Genomic DNA, 25,900 nt, shown 5'->3' with positions numbered 1-25,900 from the left:
CTGTGCCACTGAGGGATCCCCTGAAAATTAAGCCTCAAGCTAAGTTAGGGAATAAAAAGTCAGAAGGAGCTTGGGTCGTTTTGACTGCATAGCTGCTGTACCACTGGTAAAGAAGTCCAGATTTGTTTTGTATGAGAGAAGAAACTTTGTGTTGTATAAGCCACTATTATTTTAGTGTTTTCTGTTATAATAGGTGTTAATTCTAAGCTTAAAACAGTTATATTTGAAATAGGACTTCTTCTACAGTATATATGATTTTTTACCCTTACATTCTTTCTTATGTCATTTAAATATTTGTATGTATAAATACTTTAAGCCTATAGGATAGCTTAAAGCTTCCAAGTGTAGTGTAGTTAGTTAATATAACTAACTCAGAAAACTGGCAGGAACTGATATACCTCAGGAATGTTTTTTTCTTAATTGTAACACCTTTAAAAAAAACAGAACATTGTTTGTAAAAATAAAACAAAAGCAAAGAAACAATAATCAAATCTGAATTAGTCTTAGCATCAATAAGATTATTTGGAAAAAAATACACAGAAGCATGAAGACAGATTTAGTAACACAAGTAAAAAGAAATGCATGGGCTGAATATTAAAAGTGCATTAGAAAACTGGTTTCTAGCCTAGTTTTCAAAATGCCAGGTTATCTCATGATTTTAATTAATAGTTACATAATAGTCTTAACAATTAGACCCAGAATTAATTATATCAAACCATTTCAAATCAACAACTATAGCAATAGCTAGTATTTACTGAATCCTTACTGTAGACCAGGGTTGTCCAAAGACAGAGGTCATGTTTTTAAATCACTTAATATACAGACCTCCTTCATGATGTCTGTGTCATCTGGCAAGAGAGGGGGAAAAGGTTTTCTAAAAAATCAAATAACACTAAAATGATACAACTCTGCATTTGTGCCATCCCTTTTTTAGCCTATTCTAAGAGATTCACACAGGCAAGTGTTCTAAAATTGAAACTGTTTCTCCAATACTAAACTCTAAGATTAACCTCTCTATGCCTGTTTTTTCATCCATAAAATTAAGATAATAAATGCAATAAAAACTGAGTTAATACAGGTAAAATGCTTAGAACAGTACCTGTCATAGTCAGCTACTATTTGTAACAGATAAGTGTTTTTTTTTTTTAAGATTTTTTTATTTGGTTATTCTTGGGAGACACTGAGAGAGAGAGAGGCAGAGACACAGGCAGAGGGAGAAGCAGGCTCCTCGCGGGGAGCCCGATGTGGGACTCGATCCCAGGACTCCAGGATCACACCCTGAGCCGAAGGCAGACGCTCAACCACCGAGCCACCCAGGCGTCCCTGTAACAGATAAATTTATACTAAAGTCAGCTCTGCCTCTACTTCTTCATGTGTAAGATGGGCAAACCATTACAACAGTGTCCATATTCCTCATAGAATAACTAGCTTGATAGAATGGAGGCCCCCTGAAGGCAGAAATTTTGTCAGTTTTGTCCTCCAATACATCCCTACACAAAGAACAGTACATAGTACACACAAGGAACTCATTAATGTTAAATAAATAGAACTGGTTTAGTGCAGTTATTATGAAAAAACGCTGTAGGAACCTAAGGCATACCTCTCTATTTCATTATTCCACCCAACTTCGCTGGTTGATCAATTTACCTTCTTGCACTGTTTATACTCTATCTAAAAATCAAATTTTAAGTTCCAGATAAGAGAAATGATCACTGAATTTAGTACCATTTTTACCTATTGCTTTTTTTGCCATGTGATGCCTATTTCCCCTTTCACATATCTTACATAAAGTATTATACCTCCTTTTTTATTTTGGGAAAGTATTCATAACACAAAATTTAGTATTTTGACCAGCTTCAAGCATTCAGTTCAGTGGCATTAAGTTCATTCACATTGTTATGCAATCATCATCATTATCCATCTCTAGAAAATACCCCCCTTTTAAAAATACGGCTCCTGGTATACTTTAAGTTCTATTTATTAACTACTGTAGAGACAACTCAGAAATTGGTTACCTAGGCCAGTGAGAACTGTTTTCCCGTTTTGACAATCACGTTAACAATAAAGATTCTGTCAAAGTGGTCTGCTACTTGTTAAGCAAGAAAATTAAAGATATTTAAGGTCAGCCTTTCTGATTTCATGAGATGGGGAGTCACGTGTTTTGACATGCATTATCAGACACTAATTAACTAGTCGATTATACATCTACATATTTGTAAACCCTTTAAATTTGAGCCTTTTACAGCCAATCTCAGTGGAGCCTTCTAATCCCACAGACCCAAAATAAAGGTAGCATTGTTCTGGATTGCAGTTTAGGGAATTTTAAGATCTATTCGGGAAAGGCCAAGATACTTTTTTTTTTTTTAATTTTTATTTATTTATGATAGTCACAGAGAGAGAGAGAGGCAGAGACACAGGCAGAGGGAGAAGCAGGCTCCATGCACCGGGAGCCCGATGTGGGATTCGATCCCAGGTCTCCAGGATCGCGCCCTGGGCCAAAGGCAGGCGCCAAACCGCTGCGCCACCCAGGGATCCCCAAGATACTTTTTTTTTCAGCCTTCATCTCTGAATTGTGTATAGTCATACAGAAAAAAACATCTGTTTATACCCCATTTCTGCCTTATTGATACAAGAAGAAAAACACTGCCCGACACAACTAGAATGCCTGCCTTAGAAAATATTCTTCCAGAGTTTAAGGCCTTGAATGAGAATGAGTTTTCAAATTTACAGCTTTATCTGCTAGTTTTCAAATATGCATTTCAAATGTCCTAAGCAAACTTCGGCAAACATCTTGACCAGGAAAAAAGAACCAATGTCAATGTGTGACATGCTATTCTGTGAAGAGACACTTTTAATCCCCTCCAGAGAAGGAAACTGGCCACCACTTTATTAGATTTCATGTTTATGAAATGGTCACACAACAAACACATGCTATACTACAAACATAAACTTAATTTCTTCTGGAGAAGGGCACTGCCATCATTTTATTAAATTTCACCTTTATTTAGCAATTACACTTCTAATTTTTCATATCATTGTGTTAGAGGCTTTGCAAGGTACAACTAAGGGATAAATCCTAGACCAAGAGGACAAAGCCATTTGTTTTTTTTTAACTGCATCACGGGTAACCTGACTCCAGAATTTTTACACACAACTTATATTTAATACATCGAGCAATTTACTTACAAGGGAGAATGTTCTTAAGAGAAGTACTCACTCAAAGTTGAGCAAACTGCACGGAACAGTTTAGTAACCAAGGCAACAGGATTGAAATCCTAAGATTCCCTGGAACTAGGGGTTCCCAACCAGGAACAGCTAATTCTGTCACATAGCCTTTTGAAGAAGATGAATTGAACACCAAGCAGCTTATGGTGACTCAGGTGAGTTTGAAAATTAAACATAAACAACTCCAAGGTTGTACCTACCTTATTGTTAATGGTGAAATACCACAAGCCATAAGAGGCCTTTCCCACTGCAGTTATTCTTATTTTTCACCCTCTGTGTAGCTGCAGGGGTAGAGAGTGGGCATCCATTTACCTAATGAATGACTATTATGTTTCAGCTATGAATCACCTTAAGAGAACAGTTACACGGCCTTCTCTGGGAAATTAAGTATTTGAGAGAAAAGGAACACATAGCTATGTTGTTCTATCTAGTCCAAATACTAACACTTTCTAATTCGTTTCAATGTTTAACCACCTGCTAGAATCAGTGGGTTTATTTTCACCTTAGCAAGAAAAATGCTTAACACGTGAGTATTTGAGAGCTAGGGGGTGGGCTGAGGAGAGAGAGGTAATAATTGTGCCAAAAATAAACTGAACAACAGTCTGATATAAAGACTACAGTGTAAACCCATTGATTAGAGCTCTCCAGTTCCTGCAAAAGAAAGCAATAACATAGTAGGGGTATGAAACAAATTTCAAATCTACTTATTGACATTTCTCCAGAAATTATTGGTTAGATAGAGAAATGTATGGGGAAAAGGGTGAATTCTTTTCATTCTACTCCACTACTGAGAATGTTTCCAAGGTTCCCGTTGTTTTTTATGGCTCTGTTTAAACTTAGATCTTATTAGGGCCAGTGCTGATTTTCTCTCCTTTTTTGCAGTTCTCTGTTCTTCAATCCTCTACAGAAAGCTAACATCTTACCTCACTGAGATGCACCCTCCACTGGCTAGCGGGGACATTGAAACTTCAGTGTGGCTGTGTTGATGCTTAGGACACACATAAGCTAAGCACATGGGGGGTCTAAATATACTACTGTTTTGGGTATTAAATCCAGATAAAGAATTGGTGATGCTGGAAGGTCAAGCGTAATCACTTCAGAAAGTCAGCCACATGTATCCTGGAGAAGCCATACAATTTTGGCATCATTCTGAGAATGCAACTGTACAAAGTCAGTCTAAATGGTCATCATGTCAAGAAATCTCAATTTGTGAAGAATCATATTCCCATAGAAAGGAGAACATTTGTTTTGAGTAGGTTTTTAAATGAAACACGCACCACAAGTAAAATATAATTCACCTAATATAAACTCATTTTTCATACACACAACTTTTCAAAAACAAGCTTATGGCTTAAGCAAGTCAAACTCAGATCGTAGAAATACTTTTCCCTTGACAAAGTCCCTGAGACAAAAATAGATACCCAGCCAACAAAAACTATTCATCTTTCCATTTAAAAGAAGAAATCCAACCACAGTATAAATGAATCATCCGGCAACAAATCTACTATTAGTGAAACAAGACTACAGTTTAATAGCTGCTGCTATGTTTTAGACCCCAGCTGATTTAGTTCAGCGATATATATCTGACAAGATACTCTGGACCATGGACTGGCTGTCTCGCCACAGCAAACTTAACACATGATTATGCTGGTTAGAGTAATTTGAAGTTTCAGAAGGTAAGTAGAAGCTGAGGTGTCCCTTCAGAGGAAAAAATGAGCACAGAATTGAAACAGAGTGAGGAAGATGCAGGAATTCAAGCAAAAAAATAAAATGAACACGCTGTGTGAAGGGGGGAATAGCCAGTGGAGAACGGGGCCAGGAGATCAAACCGGAAAATAGAGCGCAAATAAGATGGAAGGGTGCCAGTTGGCGAACAGCTTTTCTACTCTAAAAAAGGCTGAGGGTAGGTGCTCTGAGGTATAGTCAGATTCTGTATTTTAGGCTTCAAGGGCACTATCATTTATCTGTTAAAGGCTTTACTAAGCTAGGTAATCAAGTCCACTACCAAATTTTTAACTCAATAGTTGTCTCCTCCAAAATTTGTATCTACCCAGAACCTGTGAATGTGACCTTATTTGAAAATAGGGTCTTTAGGGATGTAACCAACTAAGATGAGGCCATAGTAGACTAATTAGGGTGGATCCTAAATATGATAGACCTGATATCCTTAAAAGAGGAAAAATTGAACACAGACATACAGGGAGAACATCACATGATGACAGAGGCAGAGATTAGAGAATTGCATCTGTAAGCCAAGGAATGCCAAGGAATGCCAGCAGCCTCCAGAAGCTAGAAAGAGGCATAGGAGAATCCTCCCACAGTCTTTGGAGATAGCATTGCCATGTTGAATCCTTGATTTTAGACATCCAGCCTCCAACACTATAAATTTCTGTTGTTTTGAGCCACCCAGTTTGTGAAACGTTGTTATGGCAGCCGTAGGAAACTAATGCAGGGAGTGAAGCATTCTGAAATGATGATTTACAGAAATTATTCTGGCAGTGATGAGTGGGATGAATTGAAAGGGGGAGAGGCTGGAACTAAAAAGACCAGTGAGGAGGATATTATAGTCATTCAGTCTTGGAAAACAAGAAGGATGTGGGCCAGGCTAGTGACAGTGGAACAAAAACAAAGCCAAAACCTAGAGATGTTGAATAGAAAGAACTGATAATACATGGTGAAGAAGAGCCAGACACATGAATGATTCCAAAGTCAGATAAAGAAGGATAGAGCCTCTTGCAGAAATGGAAAGGAACAGAAGAAACAAACAAGTGTGCTCTAAAGGAGAGAAAGGGGAAAATGGCAAGTTTGGTTTCAGATGAATCTAAAAAGTTAACAGGTGAAGCTCTGAGGAGAGTAACTTTTCAAGGTGGCTTAAAGCAACAGTAGCAGCCAGGGCCAAGTACTAGAGTAATGGGAGACACATACAACAGATGGGAAAAAAGAGAAGGATAGCCTAGTATAGCCTCCTTCTTCTCTCCTGGGAACAATTTTTCTGTCCTGTGAATATCGAACAGTAATTTACCCAGTGACCTCTTCTTGGCTCTGGGCTTTTCTAAACATATCAAGTCTCATGAACTCTTGCCTCTATTTCTAAGATTAATGGAGAATTATGAAATATATCTACCCTGGACAGACTCATTCACACTATCTATTCAGTTATTATAAGTTAAGCAAAGCATATAACTTATGACTAAATAGCTTATTTTCTTTTTTCTTCTGGATTTCAGAATTCTGAAAAATAACCAAGCACAGAAACCAGTATCTCTTTACTCTGAAAACTCTAACAAAGAGCAAACTTGGAAAGTCAACTGTAAAGGAAGTTTTAAAACTACTTCTGTGGGAAGCTGTTCAATAAATGGAATTGATACAACTGTGCAGCCATCTGTATAAAAACGATTCTAGAACCACTTTCATACTGTATAGTAGGACAAACTCAAATGGATCAAAGATATAAATGCAAAAAGGGAAACTACTAAGGTACCAGATTAAAACATTCTTTCTGTGGGTTAAAATTTTCTTAAAGGTATCTGCCAGGTAGATTCACGGAACTGTTAAAATCCTAAATCAACTTCAAAGCCAGAAGTTCAGTGAACCACTTGGGCGGGCAAAAAAGAGTAAATGATTAGCCAGGCCTACACTAAGTGAGCCAAACATTCCTCTTTAAATCAAAAGCTCCTTATTTCTTTTGCCTCAAAAATACAGGCACCTTTTCTTTTTAATACAATGTGTAATAGTTTCCTAGGTCTGTCGTACAAAGTACAAAAAAACGGGTGCCTTAAAACAACAGAAGTTTATTGCCTCACAGTTTTGGAGGCTAGAATAGAAGTCTGAGATCAAGATGTCAGTAAGACCAAGCTCTCTCTGAAGGCTCTAGGGGAGGATCCTTCCTGGCCTCATCTAGATTCTGGTGTCTGCTGCACCTTTGGCATTCCTTGGCTTAGAGGCACATTGCTCCACTCACACGGCCATTCTTCTTCCTGTGAGTCTTTATATTATCTTCCTTCAGGGCATTTCTATCTCTACGTCCAAATTTCCCCTTTTTTATAAGGATTGGAGCCCACCCCCAATGAGTTCATTTGAACTTGAAGACCCTATTTCCAACTAAGACCACATCTGAAGTACAAAGCATTAGAATTTCAACATATCTTTTTGGGGGAGCACAATTCAATCCACTTTAACACATTTTAATAGTAATACATCTAAATAGTGACCAAAAAACTGACATTCTCCATGCCAAATCCTCCTGGGAGTAGCAGAGCCACAGGCCAACACTTCCCACAGGGTGACCTGGGGACATCCAGCACCACATGTCACCCAACTAGAGATAAACATGATAAACATGCAGATTCTAAGGTCCCAACCCACACTCACTGCAACAGAACCCTGGGTAGGGTGAGGCAAAGAGGCCAAATGGGGCATTTTCCTCAAATACTCTCAAGAAGAGAAAAGGATTTTAAAGGCTTAAAGCATCTGAGCCAAGGAGCATCTATGGGCCCTCAAAGTTTCATGTGAGAGACAAATCTAGTAAGCAGCTGCTTTCCTTGGGCTCCAACCAGAGCTTCCACAGGAGTAGTGAAAAGCCGAGCTGGGCTGACTTGGAAGTGGAACACTCCAAAGAAAGCTCTGCATTGCCAGCCCAGAGGGACTGCCACCATTCATGCTAGGGTAATTCTAACCCAGTCCCAGGCTTTTATTTACTGAATGGTTGCAAAATTTAAACCACGAATCTACCCTTAAACATATGCATTTGTCACCTCTCCAGGATGTCACCATACTTCCATGTCATGTTATCTTTCATCACTGTGCCATGCCAAAACAGGCTGGAACACTATGACAGCCTGAGAGCAGGGTCCACTGGTCTGATTACAGGTTGGGGATCAGAGCACCAGATAGGATAGCCAAGTCCCTGGAATCCACAAGAACCTCCCAGAATAGAATATGTTCCTTGAAGATGCTCCCAGTTCCCACATTGAGGTATTGTGCCCTCTCCTTGCCCCCTTGTCCCTACCCATTCTAAGTTTTAAATTACATACACTAAGTGAAACTAACTTGCTGCTAGCCAACGGACGCCTGTTAAAGTCCTCAGAGCTCAAGCTGTGCACATTCCTCTGAATATTGCTCTGCCCCTTACAAAAGAGAGGTTGGAAATAAATCTTGCTAAGGCAGCTGCTGGAGAGATATTAGAACAGTAGGTAGATTCTGAAGAGAGGTAAAAGAGAATAACACCACAGCCCTAAAAATCACTTCTTCTTTATGGAAAAATTAAGTTCTAACAGGGCTCAGAGATTTTTTAAAATCAGAAGTTCCAAAAAAATCCCTTTATTCATTCATTCATTCATTCATTCATTCAATAAGCATTCCCTGTGCTTCACTGCTGATTTAAGTGATGAGGAAAGTACAAGAGTCAGGAAAGCTAATTACTAGATCTGTGGTGAACACAGGAGCAGAAGAAGCCTTGAGCCCTGGAATGGCTAAGAAAATCATACACTCTCGAGACAACACAAGAAGCTTCTAAGAAACACAGCTTGTAGCCAATAGGAAGCATGTCCAGAAAAAGTGGATTCTCTCCCCCCAGGGCCAAAACTGAGCAAGAAGAGAATGCAAAGAAAATGATGGGGAGTCAGGGGCACAGAAAGAAGTGGGGCTTAATTCAGCATTGAGTCATCAGTGACTGAGGCAGGAAAGGGGAAGGGGAAATGTTGCCTATTTTGCCACCAAAAGAATGATGAAGTGCTTAAGGTAGCATATTTCCCATGAAACTGAGCTCAACTATCATTTTCCTTTATTCTTCTTCCCGGGATAGCAGCTTCAGCACACAGTCCCAGATTTGTGCCCAGTGGTCAATGAGGCTGTCAGGTTTCTGGTTATCAGTTTTCAAAAGACAACAAAGAGCCCAGGACTAGATATTTATCCAAATAGTCATTAAATAGACAGAACTAGAACTTGAAGTATGAAATTGTCCTTGAGATATGTATAATTACAGAAAATTTTAGAAAAGGCATAATTTTCAATAAATCAAAGTAACAGTTTTATAATGTGATTCAAGCTTCTAGGAAAAAAAATTAAATGTATTTCACTAGCACTGAAACTAAGAATCAGCCAGGTAATGATGTAACTGTGTGTGATGCAGATATTAAAAATATAACAACTTCACAGTCATTTTTTTCCTTTCTTGATCTTCAGATAAACACTATTCTTGCTAAGAAGTTTTCACCATGTACTGAATAATAGTAAATTAATATTTAGTGATATAACCCTTTTAAAACTAAATTTCTACCCATGGATACATAATGTAAAGTACTTTTTTAAAGATTAACAAATTTCACAATAAAGAGAAAAGCCTTTTCTATAGCTAGATATCAAAAAGCAGATATAAACACATTATTTTAAAAAAGCATCCCTTGCCAGAGCTGGGTAGGTAGATTTTATCATTCTTGCTGTTGTTTTTAAATTGCAAAGGGAAAAAAATAATTTATTGCTGTAAACTATACCCAGGTCTAATATAGCTACTTTACAGGTTGGAACTTGACTACCACAACTGCATGATGTATTTTATCATAATGCTGTTCATACTTTGCGTCTAAGTAAAGAAATATATCATCCACTCAAAAAATATGCCCCACATGTTAGGAAAAAGGAAAATTCAACTTAAAATCACCAACATTTGAAAATCCTGACAATATTCTATTGGTTAAAAAAAACAAACTTCTTGAACTACTAAAATAATCCAATTAATTATTTTTATTAAAATTCATCATGCAAAATGAAATCGATTTGGGGGGTTCCAGTCCAAGATGGAGACATAGGAAATTCCTGAATTCACATACTCCCATAGATATAGTAAATCTCTAGCTAAAAAGAGCAATTTCCTCTGAAACTAGCTAAGTGATTCCTACATACTGGGAAAATGAAAAAAAAAAAAAAAAAAAACCCTCATCAGAATAGGTAGTAAAGACTACCTATTGTTTGTATGGTGAGAAACATACTATTACCATAAACCTCCCCCCACCCCCACCGTCCCTCCTGGAACAGTGACAAACAATCAAGAGGGAACTCAAAACTCCCAGAATCTCTCTGAGGAGTAAAAGATTTGAAACCAACATATAACACTCCAGCTTTTGAGACTTTCACCTAACGGATGAGCTACCAAAACAGGTGGCTCTGAAATACATGAGAAATAGAAGACTACAGCAAACAAAGAAACTTCTTTATGAGCTTATAAGGACTCACTGTCTATTCTCCCAGGATTCGGCATGGAAAAAGTGAACATCTCCTAGTCTTTGTCTGAAAGGGGTCTACTTGCATATTTTAAGAGCTGCTATTTGTGAGTCTAACTTAGCATCATCTAAAGATTCAGAGACTGGGGAAGCAAATAGACACCATTATCCCTATAGTCTGATCCAAAACTCACCTATCTCTCTCTAAAAGGGTCTTGTACACATATTCTGGTGCCCCAACTTTTGTGGCTGCTGCCCAGGGAACTCATCCTTTGATCACCTGGTTCTATTGGCCAGCAGGGCTTATATTTGCCAATCCCACAGGCCTGTAGCAAACAAAGAAACAGTTCCTAAGGGGCTATCCCCCAGGGCTTAGAACAGAGCAAATAAAAACTCTCATCTCAGTCTTTCCCTGAAACTGGTTTATTTGTATCCTTTAAAAGCTGCTATCCAAAGATCCAGCTACCAATTAGCCTGAATCTAGGTGTTCCCTGAGATCCACCCCTTTGGGATACTGACAAGTCTTGGCACACCCTCAACTAAGGGAACCACTAAGAACAAAGAAGCCTGCCTAGACAATCACAGAAGTCTGAGAGACAACCAAGAGCTCAGGCTGGACTGAACAATGAGGTGACCACTCCATCAAGGCTAGGAGAGGGGGCTATTTCATCTAATGCACAAGAACCAACACAGAGTCAAGGAAAATGAATAAACAGAGGAATATATTCCAAACAAAAGAAATAACATAAAATTCCAGAAACAGACTAACAAAATGGAGAGAAGTGCTTTACTTAATAAAGAGTCCAAAATAATCACAAAGATGTTTACCAAAATCAGGAGAACAATACATGAACAAAGTGAGAATGTCAACAAAGAGACAGGAAATATAAGAAAATACTAAACAAAAATCACAGAACTGAAGAATATGATAAGTACACTGAAAAAAATAATAGAGGGGTTCAATACAAGGCTAGATCAGATTGAAGAAAGGATCCACAAATTCAAAGACAGGGTGGAGGATTCATCCAATCAGAGGAGTGAAAAGAGAAAAAGAATGAAGAAGAGTAAGATAGCATGAGGGACTTATAGGATAACATCAAGAAACTCAGCATTCACATTATAGGGATCCCAAGAGAAGAGAGAATGGAAGAGGTAAAAGCTCACTCAAGAAAGCAATGGCTAAAAACTTCCCTAATCTGGGGAAAGAGAGACATCCAGATATAGGAAGCCTGAAGAGTTACAAAAAAGATGAACCCAAAGAAAGCCACATCAAGACACATTAAAATTAAAGTGTCACAAGTTAAAGACAAAAGAGAACCTTAAAAGCAGTAAAAGAAAAACAACTTGTTACACACGGGGCTACCACCAGATAAGGCTATCTACAGTTAACACAATCAGCATGTTTTCAGCAGAAACTTCACAGGTCAAAAGAGAGAGGCATAATATATATTCAGAGCACTGAAAGAAAAAACCACCAACCAAGAATACTCTACCCAGCAAAGTTATCCTTCAGAATTTTGAAGGAGAGGTTAAGAGTTTAACAACTTTTTTTTTAATTTTTTATTTATTTATGATAGTCACGCAGAGAGAGAGAGAGAGGCAGAGACACAGGCAGAGGGAGAAGCAGGCTCCATGCACTGGGAGCCTGACGTGGGACTCGATCCCGGGTCTCCAAGATCGCGCCCTGGGCCAAAGGCAGGCGCCAAACCACTGCGCCACCCAGGGATCCCTCAAGAGTTTATCAGACAAGCAAAAGCTGGAGGACTTCATCACCACTAGTCTTGCCTTACAAGAAATGTTAAAGGAATTTTTTTCAAGCTAAAATTAAAAATGCTAATTAGTAATAGGAAAACATATCAAAGTATAAACATCAATGGTAACATAGTTAAATTCAGAATACTCTAATGTCATAGTGATAGATAAATCATTTATAAATCTAGTAGGAAGTTAGGAGACAAAAGTAGTAAAAATAAGTATAACTACAATAATTTATAATGGATGTCCAAGGTAAAAAGATGTAAATTATGACATCAAACATAAAACATGGAGGGAGAATAAAAAAAAAAAATAGAGCTTAAAATGTGTTCAATCTCAATTTGTCAAAAATCACCAAAATATGTTATAAATACCAGTTGTTACATGTAAGCCTAGTGGGAACTACAAAGCAAATATCTATAGTAGATAAAGAAAAGATAAGAAAGTAATCTAAGCAAACCATTGCTAGAGTCACCAAACCATAAGGGAAGAAAGAAAAAAAAAAAACAACAACAACAACAACAGAGGAACTACAAAACAACCAGAAAACAATAAACAAGATGGCAACAAGTACACAACTATCAATAATTACTTTAAATGTTAATGAACTAAATCCTCCAACTAAAGGACATAAAGTGACTGAACTAATAAAAAAACAAGATCCAATTATATGCTATCTACAAGAGACTCACTTCAGGTTTAAGAATACAAAAATACTGAAAGTGAAATATAGAAAAAGATACTCTACACAAATGGAAATCAAAAGAAAGAAAGGATTGTAATATAAAATAAAATTCAAGAATTTAAAGGAAAGATTGTAAGAATACAAAAAAAAAATCATTATATAATGTTGAAGGGGTCAATCCAACAAGACAGAAAAACATTTGTAAATATTTATGCACCCAACAATGGAGCACCCAACTACATAAAGCAAACATTAACAGACCTGGAGAGAAGAACAGACAGCAATTCAAGAATAATAAAGGGCTTCAAATAACCCCATTTTCAACAATGGATAGATGATCCAGACAAAAAAAATCAATAAAGAAACATTGGGTTTAAACAACTCACTAGACTTAATGTGAGAGGTATCTCATGGTCATGGATTAGAAAAAATAATACTAGTAAAATGTCTGTATTACCCAAAACAATCTACAGATTCAGGTGTAGTCTATCAAAATTCCAATGAGGTTTTTCGCAGAAATAAGGGAAAAAAATCCTAAAATTCCAATGAAACTATAAAGACCTTGAATAGGCAAAGCAATTTTAAGAAAGAAGAACAAAACTAGAGGCATAAGCATCAAACTTCCAGATTTTAAACTATATTATAAAGCCATAGTGATCAAAAAAGTATGATATTAGCATAAAAACAATGATATAGATCAAGGGCACAGAACAGAGAGGCCAGACATAAACTCAAGCATATGTAGTCAATTATTTTATAACAAAAGAGCTAAGAATATACAATGAGGAAAAGATGGTCTCTTTAATAAAAGGTGATGGGAAACTGGACAGCCACATGCACAAGAATAAAACTGGACCGCCATCCTACATCATACAAAAAAATCAATTCAAAGTGAATTAAGGACTTGAAAGTAGATGTGCAACCAAAAAACTCCTAGAAGAAAATATAAGAGAAAGAGTTCCTTCACATCAATCTTGGCAATGATTATTTTGGATCTGACACCAAAAGTAAAGGCAACAAAAACAAAAATAACCACGTGGGAATACATCACTAAACTAAAAATAACTTTAGCATAGCACAATGAAAAGGCAACCTATTAATGAGATAAAATATCTGCAAATCATATACCTGATAAGGGGTTAATATCCAAAATATATAAAGAACACATATATCTCAATAGCAAAAAAGACAGTGTGATTAAAAAAAAGGGCAGGGAGCACCTGTGTGGCTTAGTCAGTTAAGCATCTGACTCTTGCTTTCAACTCAGGTCATGATCTTAGAGTTGTGAGATCAAGCCCTGCACTGGGCTCTGTACCAGGAATGAAGCCTGATTAAGATTCTTTCTCTCCCTCTGCCCCTCCGTACCCCATCCCTTGCAAATTGCAAGCATACTCTCTCTCTTAATAAAAAAAAAAAAAATGGCAGAGGACTGAATAGACATTTTTCCAAAGAATACATACAAACTGGCCAAGAGGTACATAAAAAGATGCTCAACATCACTAATCGGAAGGGAAAGACAAATCAAATCACAATGAGATATCACCTTATATCTGTTAGATTGGCTGTCATCAAAAAGACAACAGATAAATATTGATGAGTAAGGAATTCTTGTATACTGTTCATGGAACTGTAACCTAGTGTTTCACAGCCACTGTGAAAAACAAGATAGAGGTTCTCCAAAAAAATTTAAAATAATTATATGACCCAGTAATCCCATTTCTGGGCATATATCCAAAGGAATTGAAAGCAGCATTTCAAAGAGATATCTGTACTTCCCTGTTCACTGCAGTATTATACATAATAGTCAAGAGAGGAAAACAACCCAAGTGTCCATCAACAGATAAACAAGTAAGATCTAACAAATCTAGATCCAGATATAGTGGAATATTATTCAGCCATGAGAGAAAAAAGGAAATCCTGCTGTTTGTAACAACATGGAAAGATCTTAATGCCTTATACTAAGTGAAATAAGCCAAAGAGGGAGAAATAAATGCTGCATGATATTACTTAGATGTGGAATCAAAGAAGACAAAAATGTCCAACTCAGAAACAGAGCAAAAAAGTGATTGCCAGGATTTGGGGGATGGGACAAATAGGGAGAGGTTGGTAAGAATATAAACTGTCAGTTAGCAGATGAAAAAGGTCTGAAGATCTAAATCATGGTGATTATCAATGATAACACTGTACCCTATAATTAAAATTTGCTGAGAGTAGAACTTAAATGTTCTCACAAAAAAAAAAAAAAATGAGGTGATGGATGGTGTAGGTTAACTAGATGGGAGGGGATCCTTTCACAAAGCCTAAGTATTATCAAATCAGCACAACTTGAAACATCTTATAATTTTGTCAATACTTCACTGAAACTGAAGTTTTTAAAAATGAAATCAACTCACAATTTCTTCTTTATCGATAGCATCTAAATATTAACCAAGGACCCCTGGGAGGCTCAGTCAGTCGAACATCTGACTCTTGATTTTGGCTCAGGTCATGATCTCAGGGTTGTGAGATAGAATCTGCCTGAGATTCTTTCTATTTACCTCTGCCCCACCCACCTACCTCCCCACCCCCGCTTTGCACTCTAAATAAATAAATAAATAAATAAATAAATAAATAAATAAATAAATAAATAAACTCTTTTTAAAAAATAAAAAAAAACAAAGACTAACCAAATGTTCCATGCAGGTTTTTGTATCATGCAGTTAATTCCAAGTACTTCTCTTAGAACTGGCTTTCTTACTACTCTTAACAATGATTTTTTTTTGTCTTCCTTATATATTAATCTCGAAGTATCACCATGCAACATTGCCTATATTAGATTTTTAGTACTGCCTTTTTTTTTTTTAAATGACAGATGGCATTTGGATATGTAAAAGCTTTCCAAAATGTGATTTTGTCAGTTTTCTGTAAAACTTGGTAATTATCTTCAAAATTTTTCCTGAAGACTTTTTCTTCTTTTTTTTTTATCTTTTTAAAATCAATGACTATTTTTATTCTGCTTGGTCAGACAAATAGGCTTATGATTTATAACAGCTGTATTTCAATAGTGCACAAACACACAACTTCATTTCTGCCTTTATAATCCTTTTTTTTTTAACCATCAAGTAATAAAGCATCATTTGGTCCAAGGGTTTGGAATCATTTCAGTCTTTTAAACTAATAGAATCAAGTGGTTTTGCTATACACCTTATTATCATAAATTTTCTTTAATTCTGGGTTAAACAATGGGATAGCTAAGCATGGACATATCTTCTTTCCCTTGATTTCTGTCTCCATTTTGTTCCTAAATTTAGAAGATTACTGCCATGAATTCTTCATTTACTGTTAATATACTTGAACTTCATTCCACTATTTCACATGCCCTTCAAATTTTTATAATTACAAAAATGTTGTGAAGGAAATCTACAGATAAGTATGAAAATATATACTTGAGTTCGACAGTGTTCTGAACTAATACTGACAAGACTTCAAGAGGGAAAATATATAAAACTTAACAGCAACCAAGAGTTGGTTCTCAGATATATGGTCATTATTTGTTTTGTTTTGTTTTTCTCTTTTCCCAAAGTATTTTTTAAAAGGTGGTACACAAATACAAAGATAAAGCCTATAATAACCACATTACATTTAGATTTGCTTACATGGATCTGCTTCACATGAGAATGGTAAGCAAGGTAGGTGCTCAATAAAACTCTTAATTTCAAAGATGGCCAATATTTTTGATATGGCAGTTGGATTTACCCTAAAAATCTAAATATGCCTGTCAATCCCCATGTCTCCATTTAATGCAAGCTCCACCACCTAAATGGATGCCCTCTATCAAGCTGGGAATCAAACATTATTCAAAGGACCACATGTTTATATGTTAATATATGCAAATACATGAAATAGTCTCCAAGGCAGACATTTGTTCACTTGGTCTATAACCAAACTGTGAAATGCAAGAACCAAACCCCACATTTATTTAGTTTGATTAAAAAAAAATCTCATGCTTCATAGTTAATAATTAATTTCATCTATTAAAAGAAACCAAGCAAGACAATCTCTGTCTAACACCATTACTCATTTGATCTATAAGCCCAGAAAAAAGATTTAACTTCCTCTTGCCTTGGTTCATCTATGTTAGCTCCTGAATGGATATATTGGAGCATGGAGGAGGTCATTTTCTAGTCTTGTTTCCATAATAACTAGAGTTCTTCTCCCTGAACAACAAGAGCAATAGTCAAATTTTACAGGAACACCAGTTCTGAAAGAACCAACTGAACGACCAAGTGTCACTTCAGCCAGTGCATCTTTCTATCAGCTCCTCTCAGGGATGAGAACCTAATTTATTTTTCTTTTGTATTGCCTTTCTCCTAAATTATTATGAGTAGACAGTTGAGTGAATAATTGACATTCAGTAAAGATACCTATTATCTCTCTAGTCAATAAAGATCTTAAAAGAAAATACTTTAAAGTAAAACTGTCTCTAACAATTGAGGTGTTTTAAACAAAAGTTCTCAATATTATAAATTTGCAGCGCATGTATTATTTTGTGTTAAAAATTTCTGACAATATGAACACATAATATTACATACGCTTATTATGTTGTGACCATCCAAGGTTCTTTGGTTAAAAATAATATCAGGTTAAAGACTTTAATCTTCCAGATTTGGATTTTAAAACACTATTTCCTAGTTTCCAGGAGAATTATAGTATGTTGATAGTAAAATAATAAATTCAGATGTAACCTTGAAACAAATTCGACAGCAAACTGTTGTTTCCCACCACTTCTCCCATGACAGCAAAATCAAGTCATGAGTAGTTATTGACTCAAATCAATGTTGAGCTTAGAGTTCTTACCTGGTACCCTCTTTGCCCAGTTGATCATGTGAACCAGCTCCCTGTCAGCAAGGTTGGTCAGCAAGCCCATCATCGAAGCTTCACTGAAGGGTCTGGATGGGTCATAGTCGGAATAGATTATGGGGGGCTCAGCCTCTAACAAGGCACTGACCATCTGATCGGCTGTCAGGGACAAGGCTGGGCTGTTCTTCTTAGTATGCTTAATCAAGAGAGGGCTTGGCCAAAGGCTGGAAGTCCTCACATCTCCAGAGGACCCCACTTCATTCCTGCCCTCCCCATCATCTCTCTGGCGTTTGTGTTTCAACATTCTTCCTCCTCTTCGGTCTTTCCGTATCCCTGAGAACAAAGGGAAAAAAGCACCCTGTTTATTTCTTTTTCTCATATAAACTTTCATACTAAAAGCAACTTAATTGCTAATAGCCTTTATTTTATTTACAGAAATATTTTGAGGCACAGGTGTACTAGTGTTTACCAACCAGCTGCCTAAGAGGAAAAACAGGCTTTGATGTGTAGCATTCACCAATTTCCATGGTGTAAATGCTCCCACTGTGATAAATTTCAAGCTACTTGTCTGATATTAAGTGGTTTACAAAACTCCTGAAAAGTTAACAGTAGACTTTTATGGGCCAGTACAAGCTGATTTTGACAAACCATTTGTGTATGTGTGTGTGTGTGTGTGCATGTGCAGGTGTGTCACAGATGCTACAAATAGAATGGAATTATAATTAGTTATTCTTGAAATATGGCTTAGCATCAAAGACTTCTACTGTGAATATTCTTTAAACAGAAATTTAAATGACAATGAAAAAAAGCACTTTCTAACCATCTTTATTTTCCAAGTAGGCCATTTAATGGAAGACACTGAAGGGAAATGACTTATTGGAAATGCATCTGACAGCCTCTGGCTCCCACAGGTGCTCAGCAAGTCTTTGATTGCAGCCAAGCTGCACCTTATCACCTTACTCAGTACTTAACCTAAGACCGCCAAGTCATTTACCTGGCTCTAAGATTTTCACAAATGTATTTCTCTTTCCCTAATATAAAAGCTTTTAAAATAATTGAAAATAATTGCCCCCCAAAGGCTTACCCAGCTGTGGTTCTCACTAACTAAATTATAGGGAGAAGGAGAATCCAATCTCTTTTCCAGTGATTCTTCAAGGTTTCAGCTCAGCGTCTTAACCTGGAAAAGGCCATGCTGTAGTGCTGAAATGTATCAGCAGAAACAAATATCTTAAAAAGACAAAAATTAACACAAGCTTCCATATTTTCAAAAATGTTCATCAGGGTGCCTGGGTGGCTAAGTCGGTAAAGTGTCTGCCTTCAGCTCAGATCATGATCCTGGGGTCCTGGGATTGAGCCCCACACTGGGCTCCCTGCTCAGCAGAGAGTCTGTTTCTCCCTCACCCTCTCCCTCCTGCTCATGCTCTCACTCACTCTCTTTCTCAAATGAATAAATTATAAACAAAAAATCTTTTAAAAAATCTTCATCTCGCCAAAATATGTTGGACAGCAACAGTTCTTAGATTTATATGAAAAAATAATCATTTTGGTAAAAAGCTAATACAATTATTTTTAATATTAAAGACATGAGAAGTACACACTTTTGTAATATATTACCTGTTCTCTCCATAACAAATGAATAACTAATGTCAGAACTTTGTTCTATTCTGTTCTAATTTGTCAAAGAATTGAGAAAATTTGTGGTTGTGAATTTTTTAAGTGTAACTTTTATTCTTATGTCTAGATTAGATATATTAGACAATGCCTTCAAAATATAATAAAGTCACAGACCCTATTTATTCAGTATTAAAATAAGAATTTCTAAGAACTCTTGGAATAAGTAATAATAGTAAAGATTATCATCACTAATACACAGCACTCGCCATGTATTTTAAGCACTTTATCTACACTTACATAAAAGCACTTTATAACTAATTCAGTCCTCACAATGATCTTGTAAGGTAAATAGTGGGAAACAACTACGTAGAAAGGTAAATGAACTTGTCCAAGACCATTCTATAATAAGTATGATTTGAGATCCTGGCTCTAAAATGAAGATGTTTTTTCAGTTAACAGTTTTAAAATCTTAGCAATTATCAACAAAGTTAACAAATCTAAAAATATCCAGAAGTAAAATAACTCAGATGAGAACAGTTGTATCTGACCCATCATTGTCCTTAGACATTTCAACTAGTTCACTGCCAGGGGTGCTAATGAGAGAAGACTATCTGAATTAAGAAAGATGATACTCTCTACTTCAGCTCATTAGTGCAGACCTGGAGTTATCATACCCATTGCTGGATGCTACCTGTATAAGAAAAATAAACTTTTTAGAGTAACTAGGATGATGGAGAGATGTGAAATCAGGTCCCATGGAGATTTGCTGAGCAACTAAGAGGGGTTAACATAAAGAAAAGAAGACTTAGAGGAAACATGAATGTCACCCTCAACTGAGCTAGCCTATCCTGTAAAGATGGTGCTATGGTTTGAATGTTTGTATCCCCCCAAATTCTAATGTTAAAATCTAATCCCCAACTGATGGTACTTGGAGGTGGAGCCTTCAGTAAGTAATTAAGTCATGAAAATACAGCCCTCATGAATAGGATTAGTGCCTTTATAAGAGGCCAGAGAGCTACTATGAGCTTGCTCTCTCTACCATGTGAGGATACGAGAAGACAGCTTTCTGCAAGACAGGAAGCAGACCCTATTCAGACACCAGATCTGCTGGCACCTTGATCTTGGAATTCCCAATCTCCAGAACTGTGAAAAATAAACGTTTGTGGTTAAGCCATGCAGCCTATACTATTTCTGTTATAGCAGCCCAAACTAAGTAAGAGATGGGTTTCACTTGTCCTTTAAACTAAGTGAGAGATGGATTCGACTTGTTCTTTATGAGCCCAAATGGTAACCTAGAAGAAATATGTGGAAACTTTGATTAGAGTTCAACATAAGGAAGCAGTATGCAATAGTCAAAGCTGACAACAAAGAATCTGCTGCCACGGGAAATGATACTTTGGATCACTGGGGATTCCCAATAATAAGCCACATGAAGACTTTATGGGGATGTTACTGAAGGGATTCATTTATCAAGTGAACATTTGCACGAGGTGACCTTCAATATACTTTCTCAAGACTGTATGACTCTATGGTCTTCCATTTGGAATGTAAGACCAGTAGCCTTGGAATGAAAAAGGTGGGTGGGGGGGTCAAAAGCAAAAACTTACTTTACAGTCACATTTCTTAGGAAATTTTGAGGTCAGAAATTTGAGAAGATGAATTGTGACTGGTGTTTACATACTTTGGTTGCGGACTGGGATAAAAAGAAAAGTGCATTGTTCTTTAGTGTTAGTGTATTATTCAAATATTCTTTAATTCCCTACTCTACAATTTTAGAATAAGATTGGGAATGTGACTAGATATTAGAGGAAATCTGCAGCAGCCATGAAAATCTTTTATTATTTGATCTACATGGAAAGATAAAATCAAGGGATTTGACTAAACAAAAAATGGTTAAAAATGATATTGTTTTTCCTAGGATGAAATCAAGAGTTGCCTGATCACAACTATACATAAGCAATTTACTTTTTAAAAATAAATGTGATTATAAATGTAATTTATTTGTTAAAATTTCAAAGGGGCGCACCTGGTGGCTCAGTGGTTAAGCATTTGCCTTTGGCTCAGGGTGTGATCCCAGGGTCCGGGAATCGAGTCCCACATCAGGCACCCCACGAGGATCCTGCCTCTCCCTCTCTCTCTGTCTCTGCCTCTCTCTGTGTGTCTCTCATGAATAAATAAATAAAATCTTAAGAAAAAAAAAAGGTTTCAGAGGTAAGGATAGGTTTATACAACAGAACAAAATACTATTACCACCCACTTTAAAAGTCCCCAGCAGTCATTGTACAGACAATACGATTTCCAGAAAAGGATTTTAGGCTCAGTTTAGGTACTAGTAGTAGCAGTTATCAAATTCAAATTTATCAAAGTATTTATTCATTTGGTAAAAATGTATTCACTACTTATAATGAATATTCACAGATGATACAGTGGTAAACAAAAATAGATTATGTTACCATCCATTAAGTTTTCAGCTTAGAGAGAGAAAGACATCAATCAAGAATCATTCAGTAGTCACTAGATGAATGAATGAATGAACAAAATTCCCAAAACACAATGGAAGGGAGGAGGTGGATCAAGGAGGAGAAGACAAAGAAAGCTTCTCTAACAGAGGAAGTTACATTTAAGCCAAATCATGAAATTTCCTTTTCTGGAGAAATTTAGAAGAAATATATTCAGAGGAGTTGAGTGTCACAAATAGATGATCTAAGGTTGTTGAACACAAACAAAAATGGCCACAATAGACACAACTGGATATATCAAGGAGAGAGTTGAATATTTATTAAATCATCAGATAGTCAAACAGAGAAAGATGGATTCAATTAGCATTAACAAGTATTTTCTCTACCCTTCAATGTACTATATTTTTCAAACATCAAAGTCCCTACAAAATGTACAAACAGGGGGCACCTCAGTGGCTCAGTGGGTTAAGCATCTGCTTTCTGCTCAAGTCATAATCCCAGGGTCCTGGGATGGAGCCCTGTGTGTCCTGCTCTCTGCTCAGTGGGGAGCCTACCTCTCCCTCTCCCTCTGCTCCTCCCCACCCAGTTCATTCTGTCTCTCTCTAAAATAAATAAAATCTTTTTTAAAAACACACAAACAGAACAAAAATAGAAAATTGTACATTTTATTTGTCCAACTGCATGTGGTAGGACCCTAGGGCATAGCTCAATGAGGAAGGCATCCTTTTACATTGTAAATGGTAATTGTCACATACCAGTGTCATTTACCAGTGACAATATTGCACAAATATTTTATAGTAGTTCAAAAAAAATCAAATTGGAATTGAGTGGAAGAAGGTAAAAAAATGACCCATTTTCTACTTCTATTTTAACCTAGGTTAAATGAGAATCACAGATCAGAGCCAATGATTACAGGCTGTGTTGCTATGGAACATACAGCCAGTTAATTATATAGAGTAATGGGGCATAGGAATGACATGTATAATTATAATCCAAAAGTAAAATTAAAAACTCTATGCTCTCCACCAAGACATTTTCCAGAATTATTTGTAGAGCAGTAATCTAGATTGATATGTATTTTATTTAAGCTCACTTCCCTTTGCCTAATTTAACTATTGGTAAAAAAAAAAAAATCAAAAGACCAAAACTGAATTCACAAAGCAGAGAGAAAAAAACAATTAGCTTAAATCACGTAAATATTAAACAGGCAGCTCTTGACATCAAGACATTTATTTTGCAGCAAATAGCATTTTAGCTTGTAATGTCATATAAACAAGATGTAGTGTCATTCAATACACTAAAATATCCTTTTCCAGAGTGGCTGAGTAAAATATTCAGCAGCACAATACAAATATCTTGCTATGGATATACTAGTGTACACACATTATTAGCTCTCAGGTTGTGTTACTGATTAGGTAACACTGGCATCAAAGCAAATTCCTGTATACTCTCTTTTTAAAATGTTAAGCTTGCAATAATTCAAGGATTACCCACTGGTTTCCTATGAAGGATTAAGAAAATAAATTATCTTTCATCCAGCAAGCCCACCATTTAGTGTGAAATGCCACCAGTTTGAATTTTATACCCTTGGGTTAAGCCTTCTCTAATATCCTTGTCACACTGTTGCAAGGATTTAGAAAGACTGAGTATAGAACTTCCACTTAGCAGCACTCAAAGTTAATTTGAATGATTCTAATCCACTAGGAAGTGTTAACTTAAAGGAATTTATTAAATTAAGTAACATGGGCAACTGGAATGGGAATAAAAGGGAGAGAGAAGGTATATATGGTTCTCTCCAGGTTAAGGCAAGCTGTAGGGAATGTCCCCCAAGGCTGCCTGGGATCTGCAAGGTATGCTATAAAGCAGCTCAGGGGCTGAGTTCAAGCAAGGAAAAATGGTCTACACACATATCAGTTGCTTCAGCAATTATGTCCTGGTCCTAAAGTAAAAACATCTGTCCTATGGATCATACAAGTTAGTTTAAAAGATTACTTCTAATTAAGTTTGTTTAATCACTCTTTTTTTTTTCCCCCCATTCTTTAAATTCCTTGGCCTGGCTTCTGTATCTCAGGAAAAATTAATATGTTATCTGAATATTCATTAATTAAAAGAATTCATTGGATTATTTGCTTGTAATGCATTCTCCTTTTTAAACTTTTTCTGAAATCATCTTTTTTTTAACACCCTGTGCCTCTACAAAAAAGCAAGTATAACTAGTAATTTTTCCAGTTTCCTAAGACTACTTTAATGTATTATTAAATATTTCAAACATTTACATAATCACTTTTCGTTTGTTTCTCAAAAATTTCACATTATTCATGAGATATTAAAAAGCCAAAGAAATACACTAAAAGTGTTTTAATTCAATATGTTGAAGAAAACCGAAGTGCTAATTAGTTAATTAAATAAAGGTAAGAGCTAATAAAACTTGCTCCAGAGAAACTCCCCTGCATCAATTCTAATGCTTTATCTTCAAATATTAGACATGTATCCTATAAGGTGGAAGCTGTTACAGTGGCCCACTAACAGGAGAAATAAGTTTAGAATAACTAGTGTGCCCTAGGTCCCAAGGACAGCTCAGAGATTTGAGCCTAAGAGAATTATGTAACCATAAATTGTTATTTATATAGTCATGGCCCCTAAGTGTACCAGGTCAAGGGACTATGCATTATCCAGTTCTTTAAGAGCAATTTAATGCTCTTTCCCTCCCTTCTTTCACATCCAAGAAATCACCACAACCTAGTATTCCCTTGTGTATTTCTTCCTTGAGCCTCTTTCTTTCTGCCTTTACTGCCATCATCCTACTTCTTGCTTCCATCCCTTTTTGCCTAGATCAATGCAGCAACTCCTAATGTGTTTCCTTGCCTAACTTCAATTTCCCTTCCAATCTTTTTTTTTTTAATTTATTTTTTATTGGTGTTCAATTTACTAACATACAGAATAACCCCCAGTGCCCATCACCCATTCACTCCCACCCCCCGCCCTCCTCCCCTTCCACCACCCCTAGTTCGTTTCCCAGAGTTAGCAGTCTTTACGTTCTGTCTCCCTTTCTGATATTTCCCACACATTTCTTCCCCCTTCCCTTATATTCCCTTTCACTATTATTTATATTCCCCAAATGAATGAGAACATATAATGTTTGTCCTTCTCCGACTGGCTTACTTCACTCAGCATAATACCCTCCAGTTCCATCCACGTTGAAGCAAATGGTGGGTATTTGTCATTTCTAATAGCTGAGTAATATTCCATTGTATACATAAACCACATCTTCTTTATCCATTCATCTTTCGATGGACACCGAGGCTCCTTCCACAGTTTGGCTATCGTGGCCATTGCTGCTATAAACATCGGGGTGCAGGTGTCCTGGCGTTTCATTGCATTTGTATCTTTGGGGTAAATCCCCAACAGTGCAATTGCTGGGTTGTAGGGCAGGTATATTTTTAACTGATTGAGGAACCTCCACACAGTTTTCCAGAGTGGCTGCACCATTTCACATCCCCACCAACAGTGTATGAGGGTTCCCTTTTCTCCACATCCTCTCCAACATTTGTTGTTTCCTGCCTTGTTAATTTTCCCCATTCTCACTGGTGTGAGGTGGTATCTCATTGTGGTTTTGATTTGTATTTCCCTGATGGCAAGTGATGCAGAGCATTTTCTCATGTGCATGTTGGCCATGTCTATGTCTTCCTCTGTGAGATTTCTGTTCATGTCTTTTGCCCATTTCATGATTGGATTGTTTGTTTCTTTGGTGTTGAGTTTAAGAAGTTCTTTATAGATCTTGGAAACTAGCCCTTTATCTGATACGTCATTTGCAAATATCTTCTCCCATTCTGTAGGTTGTCTTTGAGTTTTGTTGACTGTATCCTTTGCTGTGCAAAAGCTTCTTACCTTGATGAAGTCCCAATAGTTCATTTTTGCTTTTGTTTCTTTTGCCTTCGTGGATGTATCTTGCAAGAAGTTACTATGGCCGAGTTCAAAAAGGGTGTTGCCTGTGTTCTTCTCTAGGATTTTGATGGAATCTTGTCTCACATTTAGATCTTTCATCCATTTTGAGTTTATCTTTGTGTATGGTGAAAGAGAGTGGTCTAGTTTCATTCTTCTGCATG

At 36.6% G+C, this 25,900-nt stretch overlaps 1 protein-coding gene and 1 long non-coding RNA gene across 3 annotated transcripts in view; one reads left to right on the top strand and one right to left on the bottom strand.

Annotated features, from left to right (window-relative positions):
- ESR1 (estrogen receptor 1) overlaps positions 1 to 25,900 on the bottom strand; it is a 290,055-nt gene that overhangs the window by 145,828 nt on the left and 118,327 nt on the right. For both annotated transcript variants that reach the window (XM_072828041.1, XM_072828035.1), the window contains exon 5: positions 17,719 to 18,054. In XM_072828041.1, coding sequence (XP_072684142.1) covers positions 17,719 to 18,054 — 336 coding nt within the window. The remainder of the gene's footprint in view (positions 1 to 17,718; positions 18,055 to 25,900) is intronic.
- LOC140634293 (uncharacterized) lies at positions 3,252 to 6,595 on the top strand. The gene is made up of 3 exons (XR_012031820.1): positions 3,252 to 3,380; positions 4,108 to 4,901; positions 6,453 to 6,595. It is a non-coding gene; the product is annotated as an uncharacterized lncRNA (long non-coding RNA).

This window comes from Canis lupus, chromosome 1, assembly GCF_048164855.1.
Source record: "Canis lupus baileyi chromosome 1, mCanLup2.hap1, whole genome shotgun sequence".
Classification (NCBI taxonomy): Eukaryota; Metazoa; Chordata; class Mammalia; order Carnivora; family Canidae; genus Canis; species Canis lupus.
The sequence above is the reverse complement of the archived record's forward strand: the minus strand, read 5'-3'. Positions and strand labels throughout refer to the sequence as shown.